The sequence below is a fragment of the Megalobrama amblycephala genome, linkage group LG20 (genome assembly GCF_018812025.1).
Source record: "Megalobrama amblycephala isolate DHTTF-2021 linkage group LG20, ASM1881202v1, whole genome shotgun sequence".
In the NCBI taxonomy this organism is placed as follows: Eukaryota; Metazoa; Chordata; class Actinopteri; order Cypriniformes; family Xenocyprididae; genus Megalobrama; species Megalobrama amblycephala.
Window position 1 is genome coordinate 12,403,060 of NC_063063.1, and position 18,188 is coordinate 12,421,247.

An 18,188-nucleotide genomic window follows, 5' to 3' on the forward strand; every position below is an offset into this window, starting at 1 on the left:
TAGTGAACACAGTGCAGGCTTCTGTGTTTACGTCTGAACGCCAGCTCCTGTGTCAGCATCACACGTATGCGTCATGCTGCTCACTTATACAGCTTCAGCCAATACTGAGCCGGCGTTTGGACGTAAATACGGAAGCCTTCACTGCATTCACTACGTCAACTGCGTATGAAAACAGTTAAAGGATTAGATCACTTTCAAATTAAAATTTACTAATAATTTACTCACCCCCATGTCATCCAAGATGTTCATGTCCTTCTTTCTTCAGTTGAAAAGAAATTAACCCTCTAAAGCACAGCGTTGCCCTCAGGCAACGGAAAGTTTTCTTAAGCCCTATGTTTAGTACATTTTTCTTTAAATGATTACAATCAATTAGAAAGAGAAAGTACCAAATAACGAGAAAGTACCAAATAACAGTCCAGTAAGGTGTTGGAGTCAATATCAAGCACCATTAAGAGGCAGGGTGTCCTGTTCTAACACATGGTCACAGGAGCACATGGTGTGAGAAGACGGCAATATTATTTGCTTTAGTAATCTTATTTAAAACGACATGAACTGTACATAAAAAATATGTGTGCGTGTATGAAGGTGTAGAGAAGCCTTTTGTCAGGTTTTATGAAGTTTTTTTATTTTGCATGTTCAGAAATTCAGTTTTTCTTTTCGTTGCCTCAGGGCAACGTTGTGCGATAGGGGGTACTTTTTGAGGAGGTTTTAGAGAGTACCTCTCATTGGCCACAATGTATTATAAGAAGGGAAGATGCAAGGTTCCTGGGTGTGCAGGAACACCCAAAGTGATATGCAAAAATTGTAACATACACCACTATGTCTCAGCAGAGAAGAACTGCTTTTTGAAGTTTCGTACAGAGTGAAATCTTATCACATGAAGTACATTATATAGCATAGCACACTACATGATACAGACCTATGCATGTATCAAATTCAATATATCAATGTCTTTCAAGTGTTTTTCCCTTTTTACTTAATGATTTCTTGAATTTTTATTTTTTTTTTTAAATTTGATTTTGATGATAATTTTCTCTATGACTCTGTACCATTGTCGCACAACGAAAAAATATTTTGGGGTTGGGGGAGGGTGGGGGGAATTTTTTTATTTTTTTAATCGATAAAATGTTCCCAAATGAACCAAAAAATTATGTGGAATATTTTTTTTTTCATGTGCCATCAACATGTGTGCAGTAGAGGGTTAAGGTTTTTGAAGAAAACATTCCAGGATTTTTCTCCATATAGTGGACTTCAATGGAGCCCAAACGGTTGAAGGTCAAAATTACAGTTTCAGTGCAGCTTCAAAACATTCTACACGATCCCAGACGAGAAATAAGGGTCTTATCTAGAGAAACCATCACTCATTTTCTTAAAAAGTTTTTAACCATAAATGCTCATCTTGAACTAGCTCTCTTCTTCTTCTTCTCTATTTGAATTCCAGCAGTGTAGACACTAAGTGTATTACTGCCCTCCACAGGTTAAAGTTTGAACTAATTGTTATATACTTGCACTAGAATATTGACAATTAGTTCAAACTTTGACCTGTGGAGGGCAGTAATACACTTAGCAGTGTCTACACTGCTGGAATTCAAATAGAGAAGAAGAAGAGAGCTAGTTCAAGATGAGCATTTATGGTTAAAACGTATAAAATGAAATGAGCGATGGTTTCTCTAGATAAGACCCTTATTTCTCGTCTGGGATCGCTGTAAACTGTAATTTTGACCTTCAACCATTTGGGCTCCATTGAAATCCACTATATGGAGAAAAATCCTGGAATGTTTTCATCAAAAACCTTAATATCTTTTCGACTGAAGAAAGAAAGACATAAACATCTTGGATGACATGGAGGTGAGTAAATTATCACGAAATTTTAATTTGAAAGTGAACTAATCCTTTAAATAAAGTCATTATTTTTGTTTTGTTTTTACACAAAAAAAGTATTCTCAACGCTTCATAACATTAAGGTTGAACCACTGCAGTCACACTCACTATTTTAACACTATCTTTAATACCTTTCTGGAACTCAAAAGGTGCAATGACGTTGCTGCCTATGTGTGGTTCAGATACCCTCGGATTTCATCAAAAATATCTTAATTTGAGTTCTGAAGATGAACGAAGGTTTTACGGGTGTGGAACGACATGAGGGTGAGTGCGTCATGACAGAAATGTAATGACAAAAACTAACCCTTGAACTGATTCATTTCTTTCAGCATTCCTTTTTTCAGCAATTTCTTTAAAAAAAATCTTTCTGAACCCAAACTACACTGTACTGCAATACTATACTAATATATTAACTACAGTATAATTGATTTGAAGGGAAATATTTTTATTTACTTATGCACAGTTTTAATACTTTAGTGTTGGGTGGCCACTCGTGCCCAATTTTAAATCTGGGTCCTGAAGCGAAACCAGTTGAGAGCCACTGAGTTATACTGATTGAATGCATAATAATGCAGCTATAATGATCTTTGTTTAACTTATTATGCTCCTGAGATGGCTGTGGGCCTCCAAACTCTCTTACAAACACACCCCCACACAGGAGTCTATTAACAGCACTGATTCAAACTGCCGATCATCAGATCCATGCACCGTAACACCTGTTTTACAATTAATGCCAGTCATTGCCTTTGGGGGGAAATTTGCCATCACTATAAAATCAGAATAACTTTGCAAGTCTTTCTCTGTTGCTCATTATAAATTCCAACCTGGGTCCTGCCCCTGCCGTCTGGAATTACATTTAATGAAGGAGAATTCAATCATAAACATTCTCATTTTTCACTGTGGTGTTTGATGGAGTGGCACTCATCCATGTTCACTGCATTAAACAAGCACATTCAATTGAATCTAACTTAATCTTGCCTGTAAATCTGCATTTGGATTTCCTTTTGCCCTCTTGGGGAGCTGATTATTCATTAGGGTCTCAACCATGATAAAGAAAGCTGGCTGTCCACTTAAAGTTGAAGTTGAACAGGCAGAGGACAGAAATGATTCCTGTTTCTGTCATGTCATATGATAAACAGTCTGGAGGTGCTAAGTGTTCTGCAGCAAATACATTAATCTGTCATTTTCTCTCGCTGCTGCATGCTACATGAAATGAATTATGCATCGTTTTTGGGCAGTGGTGTGTTGATCTAAGGATTGGAAGCTGTGTGTTTTTGTGCAAGCATGAGCGTGTCCACCATGACAACAGACACAATCGGTCATGTAAAGGGAGAGGAGCGCCGTAAGGAATGATTCAAATCAATGCATACATGAATGACATCTATAGGTGACAAAGGCAGACTGGGATTGATGGTATTCAGTAGGCGCTAACAGTGGAAAACCCCTTCCAATGATGCTTGTTCTCATTGTGCTGTCAGCCAATGTTGGTTTTTGATTAAAAATGTTCTGTAACAGCAGAATTCAATTCTCTTTGGTGTCATTTCAGCATCTTCCATGTGTGTGTTATCAGTCCTGGAAGGTGGCAGCTATCAGTTTGAAACAGGACTGAAATTTTTTCTAGGCAGATGGACATCTGGACAATGGGTATGGTGCAGTAAAGTGAAAAAGAAAAAGTGTTTTCTCCAGCTTCCTTGCTTTGCATGACCAGCAAGTAGAACAATAGCATTCGGACAGCTTTTCTTCCTGTCCATCCATCTTCACTTCTTTAAATCTGCCCTGCACAAAAGCCTTCAGGATCAGCAAATCAAATTTTTGAGTAACTGTTAGCCTCGTGGTGTGAAACACAATACTTGTTTATTGAGTTTTTGATCTATTGCAATACTGAACACTTAGGTCAATAACAAATAAGAATGTCCATGCCAGGTTAAAAAAAAAAACACATGCCACGTAGAAATGTCCTGCTTGTGTGCATGTTTTTATGTGGTTTTAAAAAACTTTTATGCCATTTTTAAGAAATTTATGGTGTAATGAAGTTTAAAGTTAATAGTTCACCCAAAAATGAAAATTATCCCATAATTTTCTCACCCTCAAGCCATCCTAGGTGTATATGACTTTCTTCTTTCAGCCGAACACAATCAGAGTTATATTAAATAAAAAGTTATAATAAATAATATCCTGGCTCTTCCCAGGATATTACGTGTGTATGGTCGTTGCCGGAAGCCAGTGATTAAAGTTTTAAATTCATACTAGTTGCCAAATGTTAAAAAAGCCTGTCTGCAGATATAGTGGGCAGTCGGAGTTGACAGATTTCACAGAAAATCACATAGTGTATGATGGACACAGACAACAGATTTTTTAGTTTTAGACTATAATTCCATTCAGTAGGAGATCAAAAATTTTTAATTAAAAAAAAAAAATTAAAATGAATTAAAAATGATTATTTTTTTATTATTCACGCATCTCCTAGCTTGTTGTGTTCAGATCGACTGGTAGTGTGTAAAGAGACTGTCCTCCTCCAAAAAACGACCCTTTAGGTTTCAAGCACCTTCTTACGACCTATATTTATGTTTTAAAATCATGCGCCCTCTAGCTGACGTAAAAATAATGACAGTGTCGCGTTACGTCTGTCGTCATGAAATGACGAATGACCGTCGTTACCAATCAAAATGCGTGTTCATTTAAATGCAATGTGTGTACATTTTACATGGTCCCTTGCCTGCAATTCGTCCTATTTCAATTTAGCAAAACTCATTTTTTATTAACGACTACACCTACCCCAATCCTAAACCTACCCTTAGTGATTTATAGTGCATATAAACTTAATGAGCACATGCGTTCCCTGGGATCGAACCCATGATTGCATGATTGCATATTGTTGTATATTGCAATGCTCTATCAATATGTGCTATGCAAAACCCGAAATATGACACAGATAAAAGGGTACAATGCATTAAAATGAAAGTGTCCTGTTGTTGATAGGGGTGCAACTTTAGTAAACGCTCCTATGGGTCTTATTTCAGGGAAGTGACAAACAACCTATATTGGTTAGAGCGGTGTTTCCTAACCCTGTTCCTGGAGGCACTCCAACAGTACACATTTTGAATGTCTCCCTTATCTGAACCATATAATTCTGGTCGTGGAGTTTCTACTAACGAACTGATGAGTTGAATCAGGTGTGTTTTATTAGGAAGATTTGGAAAAAATGTGCACTGTTAGAGTGCCTCCAGGAACAGGGTTGGGAAACACTGGGTTAGAGGACATGTTGTGTGTAAACCTTAGTCATTTAGAGTGAGGCCCAGTTTTCTGTGTAACCATTTACAAAGTTGGCAAGTATATGATGTCTAGTGTTCAGATTTTAAAAGTCGTGTAGTGTTTTTGGGGAGTCACACCACATGACTTTTATTTTGCGGACAAAAGTTTCAAATAGTAATAAGCCGTGAATTACCCCCACTACCACCAAAATCAAAATGAATTTTAATACTGAAATTAAAAAAATATTCTGATCATAGAAGAGGTGTATTCAAATCACTGTATGTGTGAAATGCATTATTAATGTATTTAAAAAATGAACAAATAGAATAAAAGATGAACATCACATCATTGACCCATTTAAGAATGAGACAGTATAAAACTCAAAAAAAGAAGCAACCTACATTTACTGTAACATTTAGAATAATTCCAAAATGTAGTATTGTGAGCAATGCTTTCCATTTAGACCTTATGTCAATCACACACTATACTATAATTTTTGCCTTGTTTTTCCACTAGTAATAAAGATCGCTGACAAAAACCCAAAATCGGAGGCAAAATAGAGCACGACTGCTATGTTTGAATTATCAAAGACATGTTCTGGGGGAAGCGCTGATGCCCAAGAGATATTTAGCAGGTCTGCGATCCAAGTCCGGTAGTGTGAAATCTGTTTTGACTGGAACTGACATCGGCAACAGCAATAAGGTATGGTCACATTCATTATTGTTCAGTGAAATTTTGATGGCAAAATCCAGTCATTCAATAGAAATCCACATGATTGGAAATTTTGAGTGAAGGAGAAAGGTTTTCCTGCACAGAATTTGCAATGGGTTCAAGTTGGCCACGCATTCACAACAGAAAACTGCTTGATTTGAAAGTGACTGATGTGTGAGCTGTGCTTCATACACCACTATTGAAAATGGAGCCTTTTTTCCCCACAAAATTTGACTTTACAGAATAGCAGTGGTGATTCTGGCAAAGATTCAATTAACTTCTTCCATTTTAATAATAAAACCATTTAGGAGATCTTCCATTTTAGCAAAATGAATTGTTCTTTTTCCATTTTCTTCTGTAAAAAAAAAAAAAAAAAAATCGTACCAGAATTAAACCTCACATTTATTGATTTATTTGTCATTTTATTAGGATTGGAGCATCAATGATGTGACAATGGGCACCGGGGTTCTGCACGCAAAGTAAAATTAGCATTGGCATCAAGTAACAGACCTGTACAAGCCCCATTTCAGTGACGCACATCAGATGGTCACATGTCTCTCTTCCCCCAATGTGCTGGAAGAAATAGGCTGCCAGCCTGTCCTCTGGGTGTGAAATCAGAGCCAGTTCTCCTTGGTGGAGTTCTCTGAGCGTGGGGAGACCATGCTGACCTGAATGCAATCCCTGTGGGGGGCTTCTGCCATTGTAGCATGGCAGCAATAGTGGCTACGGTCGCTGAGCCAACAGAAATATGCTGCTTGCCTCAAGGAGCATGAACCGTGGCCCAGTAAATGGGATGGGATGGTGCCTCAGGTGGGGGGCCGATATGTTGCAACGTGTACACACGTTCTCCTCTTACACATAGCCAATGCTTGCATCAGTCCAGCGAAAGGAAGAAAAAGGTAGCAGAAAAGGGAGCAAAATGGCTTACACTGTAATTGCAATTTATATTATTAATTATATTATATGTTTTTATTGTATTACCACTGGAATAAACTGCTCAATAAGACATATTCCTGAAGAAAACACTATATGAACACTCTCTATTTGTGATTTGTCTCGCATCTTATGTTCATAAAACAGGACTAGCTTACAAGACTATATAAGATATTATTGCATGCATATTGCATGTGATATTAATTCATCATCTTGTCTGTTTTTGTTCAAACAGAGTCATCTATGAGCAGGTTTATTAACATTAACTAAAATGATCAAAACATGTTTGTTAATTGCATTAAAGCTGAATTCAAATAAAATATAAATAATAGATGAAAAAATGAGAAATGTTGCCTTAGCAAATAACTGAAATATGTTAAGTTGAAGCACTTCAATTATTAACTGGAAATAAATACAAGCTAAAACGGAACTAAAACTACAATTTAAACTGAAATAATCAATTAAACCTTAACAAAAATGAATAAAAATGAGAAAAGCACATAACAAAATGACTGTAAATTGAACTAAAATTAAAACTGAAAGTATGAAAATTAAATCTAATTTAAAATATTAATAAAAATGATAATTTAAAGTATTTTAATAATAAAATAACAGAATGAATGAGTGGCTGTGTCTGGAAACTAAGAAACTGATTTAAGACAGACTTCTGAGGCAAGTGAGTTTTGGTGATAACTAAGCAAATATTTAATGACTACAATAGTAATTTCGCGCTAGAAATGGCATCAGAAGTGGAAAACGGTCAAAAAAGTACATTTACACACAAACTGACCACCAACCGCAACTTTCAGACGCCATCTTCATTTTTTTTAGCTCAACTGTCACAGAATGGAAAGCACAGGATTGTGGGATATCAAAGGCAGCGAAGGATACATCTATGCTGCCTTCAAAAATCGATCAGAGGAAGGAGACAGGAAGTGAAGCTAACATTGGATTCAGATGTGCTTTGATGCCTTCCTACCTTGAAATGCATCTTGGAATTGTCAGCGTGTCGTCACTCACAGTTAGAATCAATGATGCCACAACATTGCACAGCTTTTGGATGTGAAACCACTGAGATTTCAATTCCTGAAGAAATGGGATAACCTTTGAGAATGTGTTGGTTTGTGTTTTTATATACTCAATATTATAGGTTTTTACTGATACTACTGTTTAATATTTTTACTTTTACTATGGTAAGTGTAATATAAGCAGATGCTCAGTCAACTTCTTCTCAAATTTTCACGAACCGGCTTTTAATGTTCCAATATGGTGGACGGCTTACATATAGCGGCCCATAGAAACAGCTGCTAATGAAGCATCGATGTATATCTATGGTGTTGACCACCTGCATTCGTGCACGGTATCAAATGGAGCATACCTAGCTACGTATGTGTTAAAAATTAAAGGGTTAGTTCACCCAAAAATGAAATTTCTGTCATTAATTACTCACCCTCATGTCGTTTCAAACCCATAAGACCTTCTTTCATCTTCGGAACACAAATTAAGATATCACAATTAAGATAGAGTTTTTTTTTTTATTCCCCAAAGAAAGCAACGTAATTACATTCATTCAAGGTCCAGAAAGGTATTAAAGACATTGTTAAAATAGTTCAACTGACTACAGTGGTTCAACCTCAATGTTATGAAGTGACGAGAATACTTTTTGTGTGCAAAAACAAAACAAAAATAATGATTTTATTCAACAATTTGACACAGTGAATGCAGTTGACGCAGTACAGAGTTTCCGTGTTTACGTTCCGAAAACCGGTTCAGTATTGGCCGGCTCCTGCGTCAGCATCACACGCATGTATCGTGGTAAATACGGAAGCACTGCACAGTATTCACTGCGTCAACTGCATAAAAAACTGACAAGGAAGAGAAGAGATTGTTGAATAGTCATTATTTTTGTTTTGTTTATGCGCACAAAAAATATTCTTGTCGCTTCATAACATTGAAGTTGAACCACTGTAGTCACGTGGACTATTTTAATGATGTCTTTATTACCTTTCTTGACCTTGAATGATGGTAATTACATTGCTTTCTATGGGAATAAATAAAAAAAACTATTGGATTTCATCAAAAATATCTTAATCTGTGTTCCGAAGATGAAAGAAGGTCTTACGGTTTTGAAACGACATGAGGGTGTGTACTTAAAGACCTTCAAATTTAATTTTTGGGTGAGCTAACACTTTAAGTATACTTTGGGCTTTATGAAGACAGTCACGTCGCCACTTACAGCATTAGCGTAACAATGTAACATGCAGAAAGACTTACTGTTACATTGTACATTGTACTGTTACATAGATTTAAGAGAATATAAGAAAAAGAATGACTCTTAATGTATGACTTACTGTAATATATTACATAAAGAATTGGTTTTGATATACTGGCTGTGTTCACTTCTGTTGGTGTCAAGAATAACTTGAACTTGTCAAATGAAAACTTTAGGATGTGCGGCAACATTTTAAAGGGCATTAGTGACATTGTCACACAATATTTAATAATAGCATTTCAAAGACAGCACATATCACTTCATGATAAATCGACTTGCCCTATCATCTAAAAGATAATCCATTTTTAGATATTAGTCTTTGGCTTTTATGAAAATGAAGCAGGAGTAAAGTTAAAAGTTAGAGATCTATTTGATGGCTTAAAAGTTAACATGCCTCTAGACATCAAATCATCAGAGTACAAAGGCATGCTTGAACTAGGAATGAACTAGGACAATTCACTGTAAATGGACTTATTGCAAGTAGTGCCAACGGGTAGAATAATCACACGGATGAAGAATGTAATAGGTGAGAAATCCATACTGTTCTTTCCACTTTTTAGTTTTTGTATTAAATTATAGTGAGTTTGGTATGGAAAACAGACATGTTTTATTTCTTGCTTATCCTTTAAGTCCATACAGAACATGCAGACGTATCATCTGCACCTGCATATTTGTAAGCAGATCTTTGTTCAGGTGTTTGCATTGGCACATAGCTCAAAATAAATACAGCGTAATAGATTTCTGCTGTTTCTTTAGGGAAACCCCATTAAGGTAATTAGTTTGAGCTGTGGCACTGGAAAAAGCTCCACTTCATCTGCAAGGTTCAGTTGCTCAGCACGGTGGGAGGAAATGCTTTTGTTCCTTAATTCAGGTCACTGACATGCAGAATTTAACATCCTGTACTGTACAATGATTGAAATCACACTGGGCTTAAGTCTTGATTATTTCATGCCATGACCAAAAATCAAGCATTCTGTAGTCAATACTTCTTTCTTTCTCTTTCTTCTTAAAGCCACGGGTACTCTCATAATGACAAGCTGTGATGGTAATGGAGCACAGTACTATATTCTCCAGAATCCTGGATCATTTCAGAAAAAAAGGTCTAGTGATTTTGCACTTTCAGTGAGGTAACTAGACCCCTTTGATAGGATCATTCAGCACACGGTGGGTGAGCATCTGGATTGTCAGCTTCCCAGAGGAGGAATATGAAGAGATGAGAATGCCCAGAATGCAGATAGTGCTTGATCGGTTTATGTGAAAAAAAAAAAAAAAAAAAATTTCAATGTAAGTCCATATGAGCATGAGCGAATATGATTTTCATGTTGTATGACCTTAAATCTTTAAAACTTTCTCATTTACACATTGCGGCCTGGTTTCACAGACAGGGCTTAGATTAAGCCAGGATTAGGCCTTAGTTCAATTTACCCTTCGGAAAGACCCGCCCCCCTTAGTTACTGTTGCTTTGTCCAACAAGCCATCGCGCTGTCACGCCACACGCAGTGAAAAATACATTGCGGAGGATACTGACAACACATCGACAGACAAGACAGAGCAGGTTACTTATGATAATAAATAAAGTCCCAGCTTTCAAATTGTGTAATTTTTTAAGAAATTCAAACAATAAAAACCGTTTTGTGGCTCTTTAATGTGTCGTGACAATACCGCTGTAGCGCCTCAGCTCAAGCGGCTCGTGAACCAATCATCTCTTCCTACTAGTTAATTTATAGCATCAAATAAACATGAATGAACATGAGAAGGAATGTTGTTTCAAACGCGGAAAGACGTAAATACACACCAAGTTCAAGTCCACCGAGGTTAATCTTCTAACTCCTGACTGCTTTGTCGGACAAAATGGCGGTTTCGGCGTTATGATTGGTTAGATCGCTTAGTCAAACTCCCAGCGAAGGGTCAATTAGGACATTTAAGTAGTTTTTATAAAAAAACATTCATATTGTGCATCTTGAGACAAAACAATGGCACTGACTTATTTCAAGATACGTCAGTGCAAGCTGCTTTCAGTTATAACAGCTCAAACATGCATTTTAGTCTGGGACTAGGCTTAAGTTTTGTCTGTGAAACTGAGTTTTGAAGGTGGGAATCCAGTCTTTAATCTAACTAGCTTTACATACTGAAATAATAACAGCAGTTAACCTCCAGCATATGCAGAGTCTTTTTGTTGTCTCATGTTGAAAGAAACAGTATCATATGAACTTCTATTGTGACACAAAAAGCAAGATTTGTTACAAAATCGGTTACGGTCTGTTGGCATTCAGTATCAGAAACTTTTATCAGCAGTCTTAGCCTTTATTCTTATCTACACTCTTTGATAAATAATTCAAACAACCATCTTTAAAGTATCTTTAAGCTTTAAAACATATCTTTATGTTTTAATTACAAGATATTATGATCTGCTCAACCCGAGAATTCAGAAAACTCTGATGTTCGGGTCCAAGTAATTCTCTGCATAATCACTGGAATTACTTGCTTTTAAGGTGTCTGTTCTCTTGATTTCGGTTCAAATCATTATCTCATACGGAGTAACCCGGAGGACGGTATATTAAATCGCTCGGGTCAGAGGTTAAAAGCAATCCACATAATTATACTCAGGTTTATGGATTAAAAGCCAGTAATGCAAGAATAACGATCATGATCTGTGAATAAGATGTGAGTCAAAACGACTCTTTGAATGACTTTTTTTGTCTAATAGATGACAGAACTAACATTATACTGAGTTCAAGGTAAAAATCTGGGTTACATTTTATTTTAAGGTGTCCGTGTTAAGTACTAGCCTAAGTAATAATAATTAACTACATGTACTTACTATAGGGTTGGGTTAGGAATAAGGGTTGGTTTAGGGTTAGTTGCCTGTAATTCTGCATAATTTGTAGTTATTGCTACAGTAACTACATGTAACATGTTTAACAAGGACACTGTAAAATAAAGTGTTACCAAAACCTGTAAATAAAGCTTGTACTTTATTTGGTGGGACTTTCCATATGTAATGGTTGTCTGCATGTGAATAAGAAACATCATCCACATACTGCTAAAATGTTTCTTATTGTGTTACTATTTTCTTTGTCTTTTTCAATGTGTCTTTTTGTTATTTTAAACCATTAAAGAGTCGTTGCAGGTGCAGTGCAGGTGGATAAATAAAAAATAAAGCAAAAACCCCTCCAGACTCATATGAAAAGGCTCTTTCACAGCACCATTGAGGTTCTGTATAAAGCTTGATTCTTTATGCACCCTTAAAGAAAGAGTTTTATTTAGCACCAAAAAAGGTTGTGCTACTGCTAAAAATCCCACAAATCGAGTGCTCTTAGAACCATTATTTCTATATATTATTGCTCTTAGTATTTGTTACAAAAAATACCATGATGTAGAAGAAAGAGTGAAGAAAGAGTCATGGCAGTGAAAAAAGACTGACATTATCTTTGCAATTAGATGAAAGGGAAATTTCTAGCTACTGACTCACTTCCTTAGTGTCAACCAAAATGGATCCCTCATAGGGGGGGTTTGATATTCTCACTGTATTTTCTGTTATTTCAACACAGATATATTTAGGGAGTAGATAACCACAGAGTGGGTGATGTAATCATTCCAGAATCACAACAAATGAGAGTTTATACATTTATGATAGAGCCATTCATTTGATCCTGGCGTTAAACAATACAGTGCACACAACAGCCCACGGTAGTGGCAATAAATAGGCTTATTTCACAACAGCATTGTGCTCTCAGCATCTCCTTTTCTCTATACACATTTCTATGCTAAGCATAGAATAAGAAAATCAAAAAGTGGTGCAGAACCAACAAAGTTTTGCACCACAAGCAAAACTTTGAATACTTAATATGCGTTATATATGTATCATTTATATGTAATTCAGTACACAAATGCATTATATTGCAGGTATGGTACTGTATATTGAGCACTCGAGCCAGGAGAAACCATGCTTTTAGACTGTTTTAGAACATAAATGTAGTGCATAGTTTATGCTGAGCTCGTGGGAAAAGAGGGGAAGTAGGCTACAATAAACTTACGCATGTTGTTTGCTCTCGCCTGCACAGTGTCATAATGCTGTGTGTGCATTCCGATGGCCTCCTCGTGCTGACCCTGACGGGCGCCTTGCATGACGCTTGCAACGGCTCTGTTGAAGAACAAGCAAGTTGTTAGCTTAGTTTTGCATTGAATTGCCTTTGCATTGTGTAATCGGACTTTATTTAGATATCAGAGCGCAGCTGAACGGCATACAGTGATATAATGTCAGAGGACTGACATCTATTCATTCAGTGCTATTGCAGCCGCTGTCCAGAGTGCTGATTCAAAGAGAGCAGGTTTTTCTGGGAGCCGCTCTTTCAGCAACCTGCACACTGTGGGCTGTGCAGATCTCTTCAGAGGTTTTGACCCACTATATCAGTCGAAACAAGAGATTTACACCTCCACCATTCAAGCTGAGTAACTAAAGGGTAAAAAAACTGACAAGCAGGCGTTATGCAATATGATGTAATACCTAAAATGGTTTGTACAGTTCTCTTGGTTTACATGTGCAAGCTAACCATGCTTTCATGTGGATCTCTTGAGATCTGTGATTCAAGAAAGCCTTTAAAAGAGAGCTTGCATAACACAAATTCATGAATTTAGAAACCATAATGAAGATTCACAGGATTGTTTTTGCTCTAATTAGGCATGAATATGCATGGGCAGGATAGGCATAACAGTAAATGGAGAGCTATGACAACCAACACGTTTGGCTCAAAAGCCACAGAAGATTGGGTTAGTGAGGAAATTCTTTGCCTGGAGATTTATTTTTACCCATTCTTGGCTGAAGTAAACAATTTTCAGACTAAGACGCAATTTGCACACAGTATGTTTTTATTTGCTTTTAATTGTTGGTCGGTGTACACATATACATCAGACCGACATCTTTCACTGTTGCGGTGCTATTTTTTCAGTGTTTCACGCTTTCCTCTTTCTCTCACTTTGCTTTATGTATAGACATCACATCAAAATTATGGCCCAAAACAAATATAAAATATGGCCAGCTGCGAAATGCAATGTCTAGTTGTTTTTGAACGCACGGTGTGTGAATGATTCCTATCAATCACTCACACCGGAGCGTATTTGCCTTCAAGAACAGAGAGATGAAAACAGATTTTTTAAAAGAGAAGTTTAGAACTTCTCTTAACTTGACAAGGCGTCTTACAAATGTAACGCTCATGTCACCACACTCTGAGAAAGCAGCGAGATGCGTCGGAAAGTCAAAGACATCGGTCTAGCTAGCACTGTTTACATTGAGGAATGAGGAAAAACATTAAAAGCAGAGCAGACTAGCACAGCTGCAAAGCATTTACCATAAGCACTTTAACTACATTAAAAGAAAAAAAGAGAGAAAAGCCAACATAACTATCAGTTACTTACCGAGACATGCTCTCTCTGTGAGGTCTGTGAGCCTTTTCTAGTCCAAGTTTGGTAAATATCCCGACCAGTGCCATAATTGCCACTACTCCACATATTATATATACAATCAAGTTTGTTTTATCCTTGGTTGGATCGTGTCTAGGGTCTATGGTTTTCTTATATGGTGTCTGTCCTGTTAACCATACTGGTGTGTCGTAATTTTTACATGTGCTCTGATCCAGTCGAGAGTTTTTATAAGCGCAGCAAAATCGGAAGCCACAAGTGCCGCAACAATATAAATAATTGCCTGTTTGGCAAACGAACGGCGGGTCCCACTGTCCCATGACATCATAGTAACCCCGACATTTGTCCTCAGTGTGTGGAGGTTCAGAAACGCTCTCCTCATCCCGGGACCCATTGGATCCTGAGAGCATTATAAAGCCCTCGAGCTGTTGCTGCTGCGCTTCCCCGTCCGCGCTGCACAGCAGCACCAGAACTTTGACCAAAAAGTATTCTAACAGCAAGACTGTCCATTTCATCCTGTAGTCTCCTGGAGGCTTCCTTGGAAGAACAAACTGAGACAGAGAAACGACCTGGTACTACCACTGACAGCAGGGCATAAATCCACACGAGTGAACAAAGCCATTCGGAGAGGTTTGCATTTTCAAAGGGGTAAATTAAGACTGCAGATTTTTCTAAAGTCCACTCTGACAGCTGTTGATCTCAATACCAATTGTTCTGCTGATTCTCAAGTACTTTTAGCTCCCCGAAAGCACTGCGCCAACTACCCTGAAGGCTGTCTTTGTTTGTGATGATGACAGGAGAGCTGAGGCAGAACTGTGGAGCGCGCGCGCTGAGAGTGGGAGAGACAGTGCGTAAAGGGAAGGAGGAGACATGGGAGGGATCGGACAACAAAAAGTGTCCATGTAGTAAAGAATCACAGTGAAAAGTTGCCGTCTGACTTATATTACTAAATGCAACTTGCAAATGAATATTCCTTATTCTCAGATGCATAAAATAATAACCTACCTTAAAAAAAAAAATCTCAACATGTAGCGTGCAGTTCGCAAACCAACTCCATCACGTGCAACTTGACTGTACGAGAAGAAAATGTTACTGGTTTGTGGTTTCTTTGCGCAATGCGTGGGTCTGCGCCACTCCTTTTCGAGTTGCGTCTCCAGAACAGTGCCTCTATCGTATAACATCGTCTAATTTAAGGGTGCACGATATTAATTCATTTCTGTTCGTTCAATGAACAAAAATGAGCTTGGTGAAATGAGATAGGCTACTTCATGCGTTTGGACAGCGAAAGGATACTTGCGCAGTTCGTCAAAAGTATCCCGATAAAATCTATATTTTTTTCTAGGCTATAAGTAGCCTAGTCGTTATGAAAAACTTAAGTAATAAGGTCTTATTTTGTAACCTTTTATAACATATATAATTATTTTAATCTCATGGTAGAACTGGGAGCGATCCCAAACTTGTAATTTTATTTATTTAGCTAGTTTTGTACCCCTGATCACCATCCACTTCCATTGGAAAAGAGTTGCACAGGCATCGTTTTGTAGGCTATTTCAAGAGGGTGAGTAGGCTAAATTATGACAAAAGTTTAATTTATGGCTCAATATCACTTTAACCACCTATAGCAATTCATTTGTAGATAGCATACAACGTTTCCTATTTAGAATTATGTGAGAAAACAATTCAACTTTTTATATTAAGGATAGGCCTTTGAGCATATTTATAGCTACTTTATGATGAATATATTATGTTTGTGTATGCGCAAAAAAGAAAGAAACATATGCATTAGGCCTACATGAATTAGACTGCTATAAAGCAACCATGATCATGTGTCATCATCGAATCTCACATTTATCTCAAACTTTAATCTGATTTAAAATTCCACCGAGTTATAGGCTTATTGTAAAGAATTACAAAGGATGCTTAGAAATAAACCAAGATTTTTGATTTAGTTAAGTCAATATCCTCACGTTTGTTTATACTTGAACTTTTAAGTTATTTATTTGCGGTTAGTTTATTTAAAAGTTGTATCATATTAGTGGTACTGTCCATATTGTAAGTAGTGTCATTGTCCTTCATTTCGTAAATTTGACACAAAAAAAAAAAAAAAAAAATATATATATATATATATATATATATATATATATATATATATATATATATATATATATATATATATATATATATATATATATATATATCCAGACTGAGCATTAGGGAGCTGATCTTCGATTCGGTTCTAGTCATACGGTGGTTTTCTGGAATCCGAACATTCTCAGACATTGCTAATACATCCCAAACGCATCGATTGAAGAACGTACTATATTAAGTAACTAATGCTTTTATCAGGTTTAGCAACAAACGCCACCATTTTGTTACTTAGCAGAAAAACCAAAACTCCGCGACTGAACAGTTTATTGTTGTACACTATAGTGCGTTTCAATGGCAGGGGACGAAAGTGTCTTTCTGAGGGCGAAGGATCGGAGTTATAAGGGGCTGACAGAAGGTACGGTTAGCTGAGGCTAGCTAACATCGATTTACATTATAGATAATCCTGTTAAACTTTTATTATGACAGTATGTTTTGGTTTCTGGTTTTTCATATGTCTTATAAACACTGCAATTAAAGTTTATAATACTTTGTGCAGTCGTTGACCGGGGTGTCTTTAACAAGCACACTACCGCTTATTTATTACGACTAACAGAGCTTTCAGTAAGTATTCTGTCACTAATAACAAACCACCTGGAAATGTGGCGTAGATAGTTACAGGTCAGTTTAGTTAGAAACTGTAACATGTCACACGACAGGTGATTGGGACACTTTTTGCTATTGAGATGACTTGGAAAAAGTGTCCCAATCAACCTGAAGTCACGCTACTACATCTAAATGCTGTTAGGGCAAGTGGGTTAAAATGGGCTAAATCGGTGATTATCTGGTTTTGCTTTAGGACTGAGATTTAATTTGGTGACCAAATGGTAACCCAAAATCAACGATTGGAATAACAGAAGAAGTGCTGTACTTCAGTCAAGTGATGATAGATTTTCATCACAGTGCATAGTTTGCAAGGACAAACTACCTTTGATATTAAACAAAATATATACATTTAGCATAGTTTCTCCATATCAGAACAATAACCTCACATGACTGCTTAAACGGATAAATCCTCTGATTTTCAACCAGCTTGCTTTGTATAGCTTGCTGCAATGGCAAAGTATTTTTGTAAGCTAACCCAGAAGTTATCATCACCCTGGTTCCCTCTACAAATGTTTCAATTGGCTTTTGGATTATTGCAGAAAATAAGCTCTTTAGCCAATAAAAGTTTATGATTTATTCTCGTTTTGTTTGTCATGACAATCTTTACAAAAGAACACAACTTTTATTAAATTTGAAGCCTAAATACAGTCGGCAGTCGAAAAAGCTAAACATAGGCTATAAACATCAATGTCACCACCTGTAAGCACAGACAACTTTTTCAGTCTTTATTTAAAAACATTTTCCCTTGAAATTTGAGTTAGTATAATTTGCGAGAGCGCAATAAACACAATGATGTTTAACCTCTGTAGTACCATTAGGCCACTTGTTAGCAACTGTTATTTACTTGTTATCAATACAAGTAAAATGCTTTAAAAAAATCACAAGAGGGTTACTGATTTATTATATGTCATGACCTATATGGTCACCGTGATTTTGCCAAGTACGACATGTTCCTGGATTAACATCTTTG

The 18,188-nt window shown here is 36.8% G+C and overlaps 2 protein-coding genes across 3 annotated transcripts in view; one reads left to right on the forward strand and one right to left on the reverse strand.

Moving 5' to 3' along the window:
• Window positions 1-15,543, reverse strand: part of shisa9a (shisa family member 9a) — a 52,525-nt gene extending 36,982 nt beyond the window's left edge. The window contains exons 1-2 of the mRNA XM_048171096.1: window positions 14,465-15,543; window positions 13,087-13,193 (exon numbers count right to left, since the gene is read on the reverse strand). Of these exons, the coding sequence (XP_048027053.1) occupies window positions 13,087-13,193; window positions 14,465-14,982 (625 nt within the window). The 5' untranslated portion in view covers window positions 14,983-15,543. The remainder of the gene's footprint in view (window positions 1-13,086; window positions 13,194-14,464) is intronic.
• A 1,193-nt stretch (window positions 15,544-16,736) lies between these two features.
• cpped1 (calcineurin-like phosphoesterase domain containing 1) overlaps window positions 16,737-18,188 on the forward strand; it is a 42,204-nt gene continuing 40,752 nt past the window's right edge. Inside the window, exon 1 of one of the 2 annotated variants that reach the window (XM_048170461.1) lies at window positions 16,737-16,970. In XM_048170461.1, coding sequence (XP_048026418.1) covers window positions 16,907-16,970 — 64 coding nt within the window. In that variant the 5' untranslated portion in view covers window positions 16,737-16,906. Of the gene's footprint in view, window positions 16,971-17,048; window positions 17,177-18,188 lie in introns of those variants that run through there. The other variant, XM_048170462.1, reaches the window with a different exon arrangement.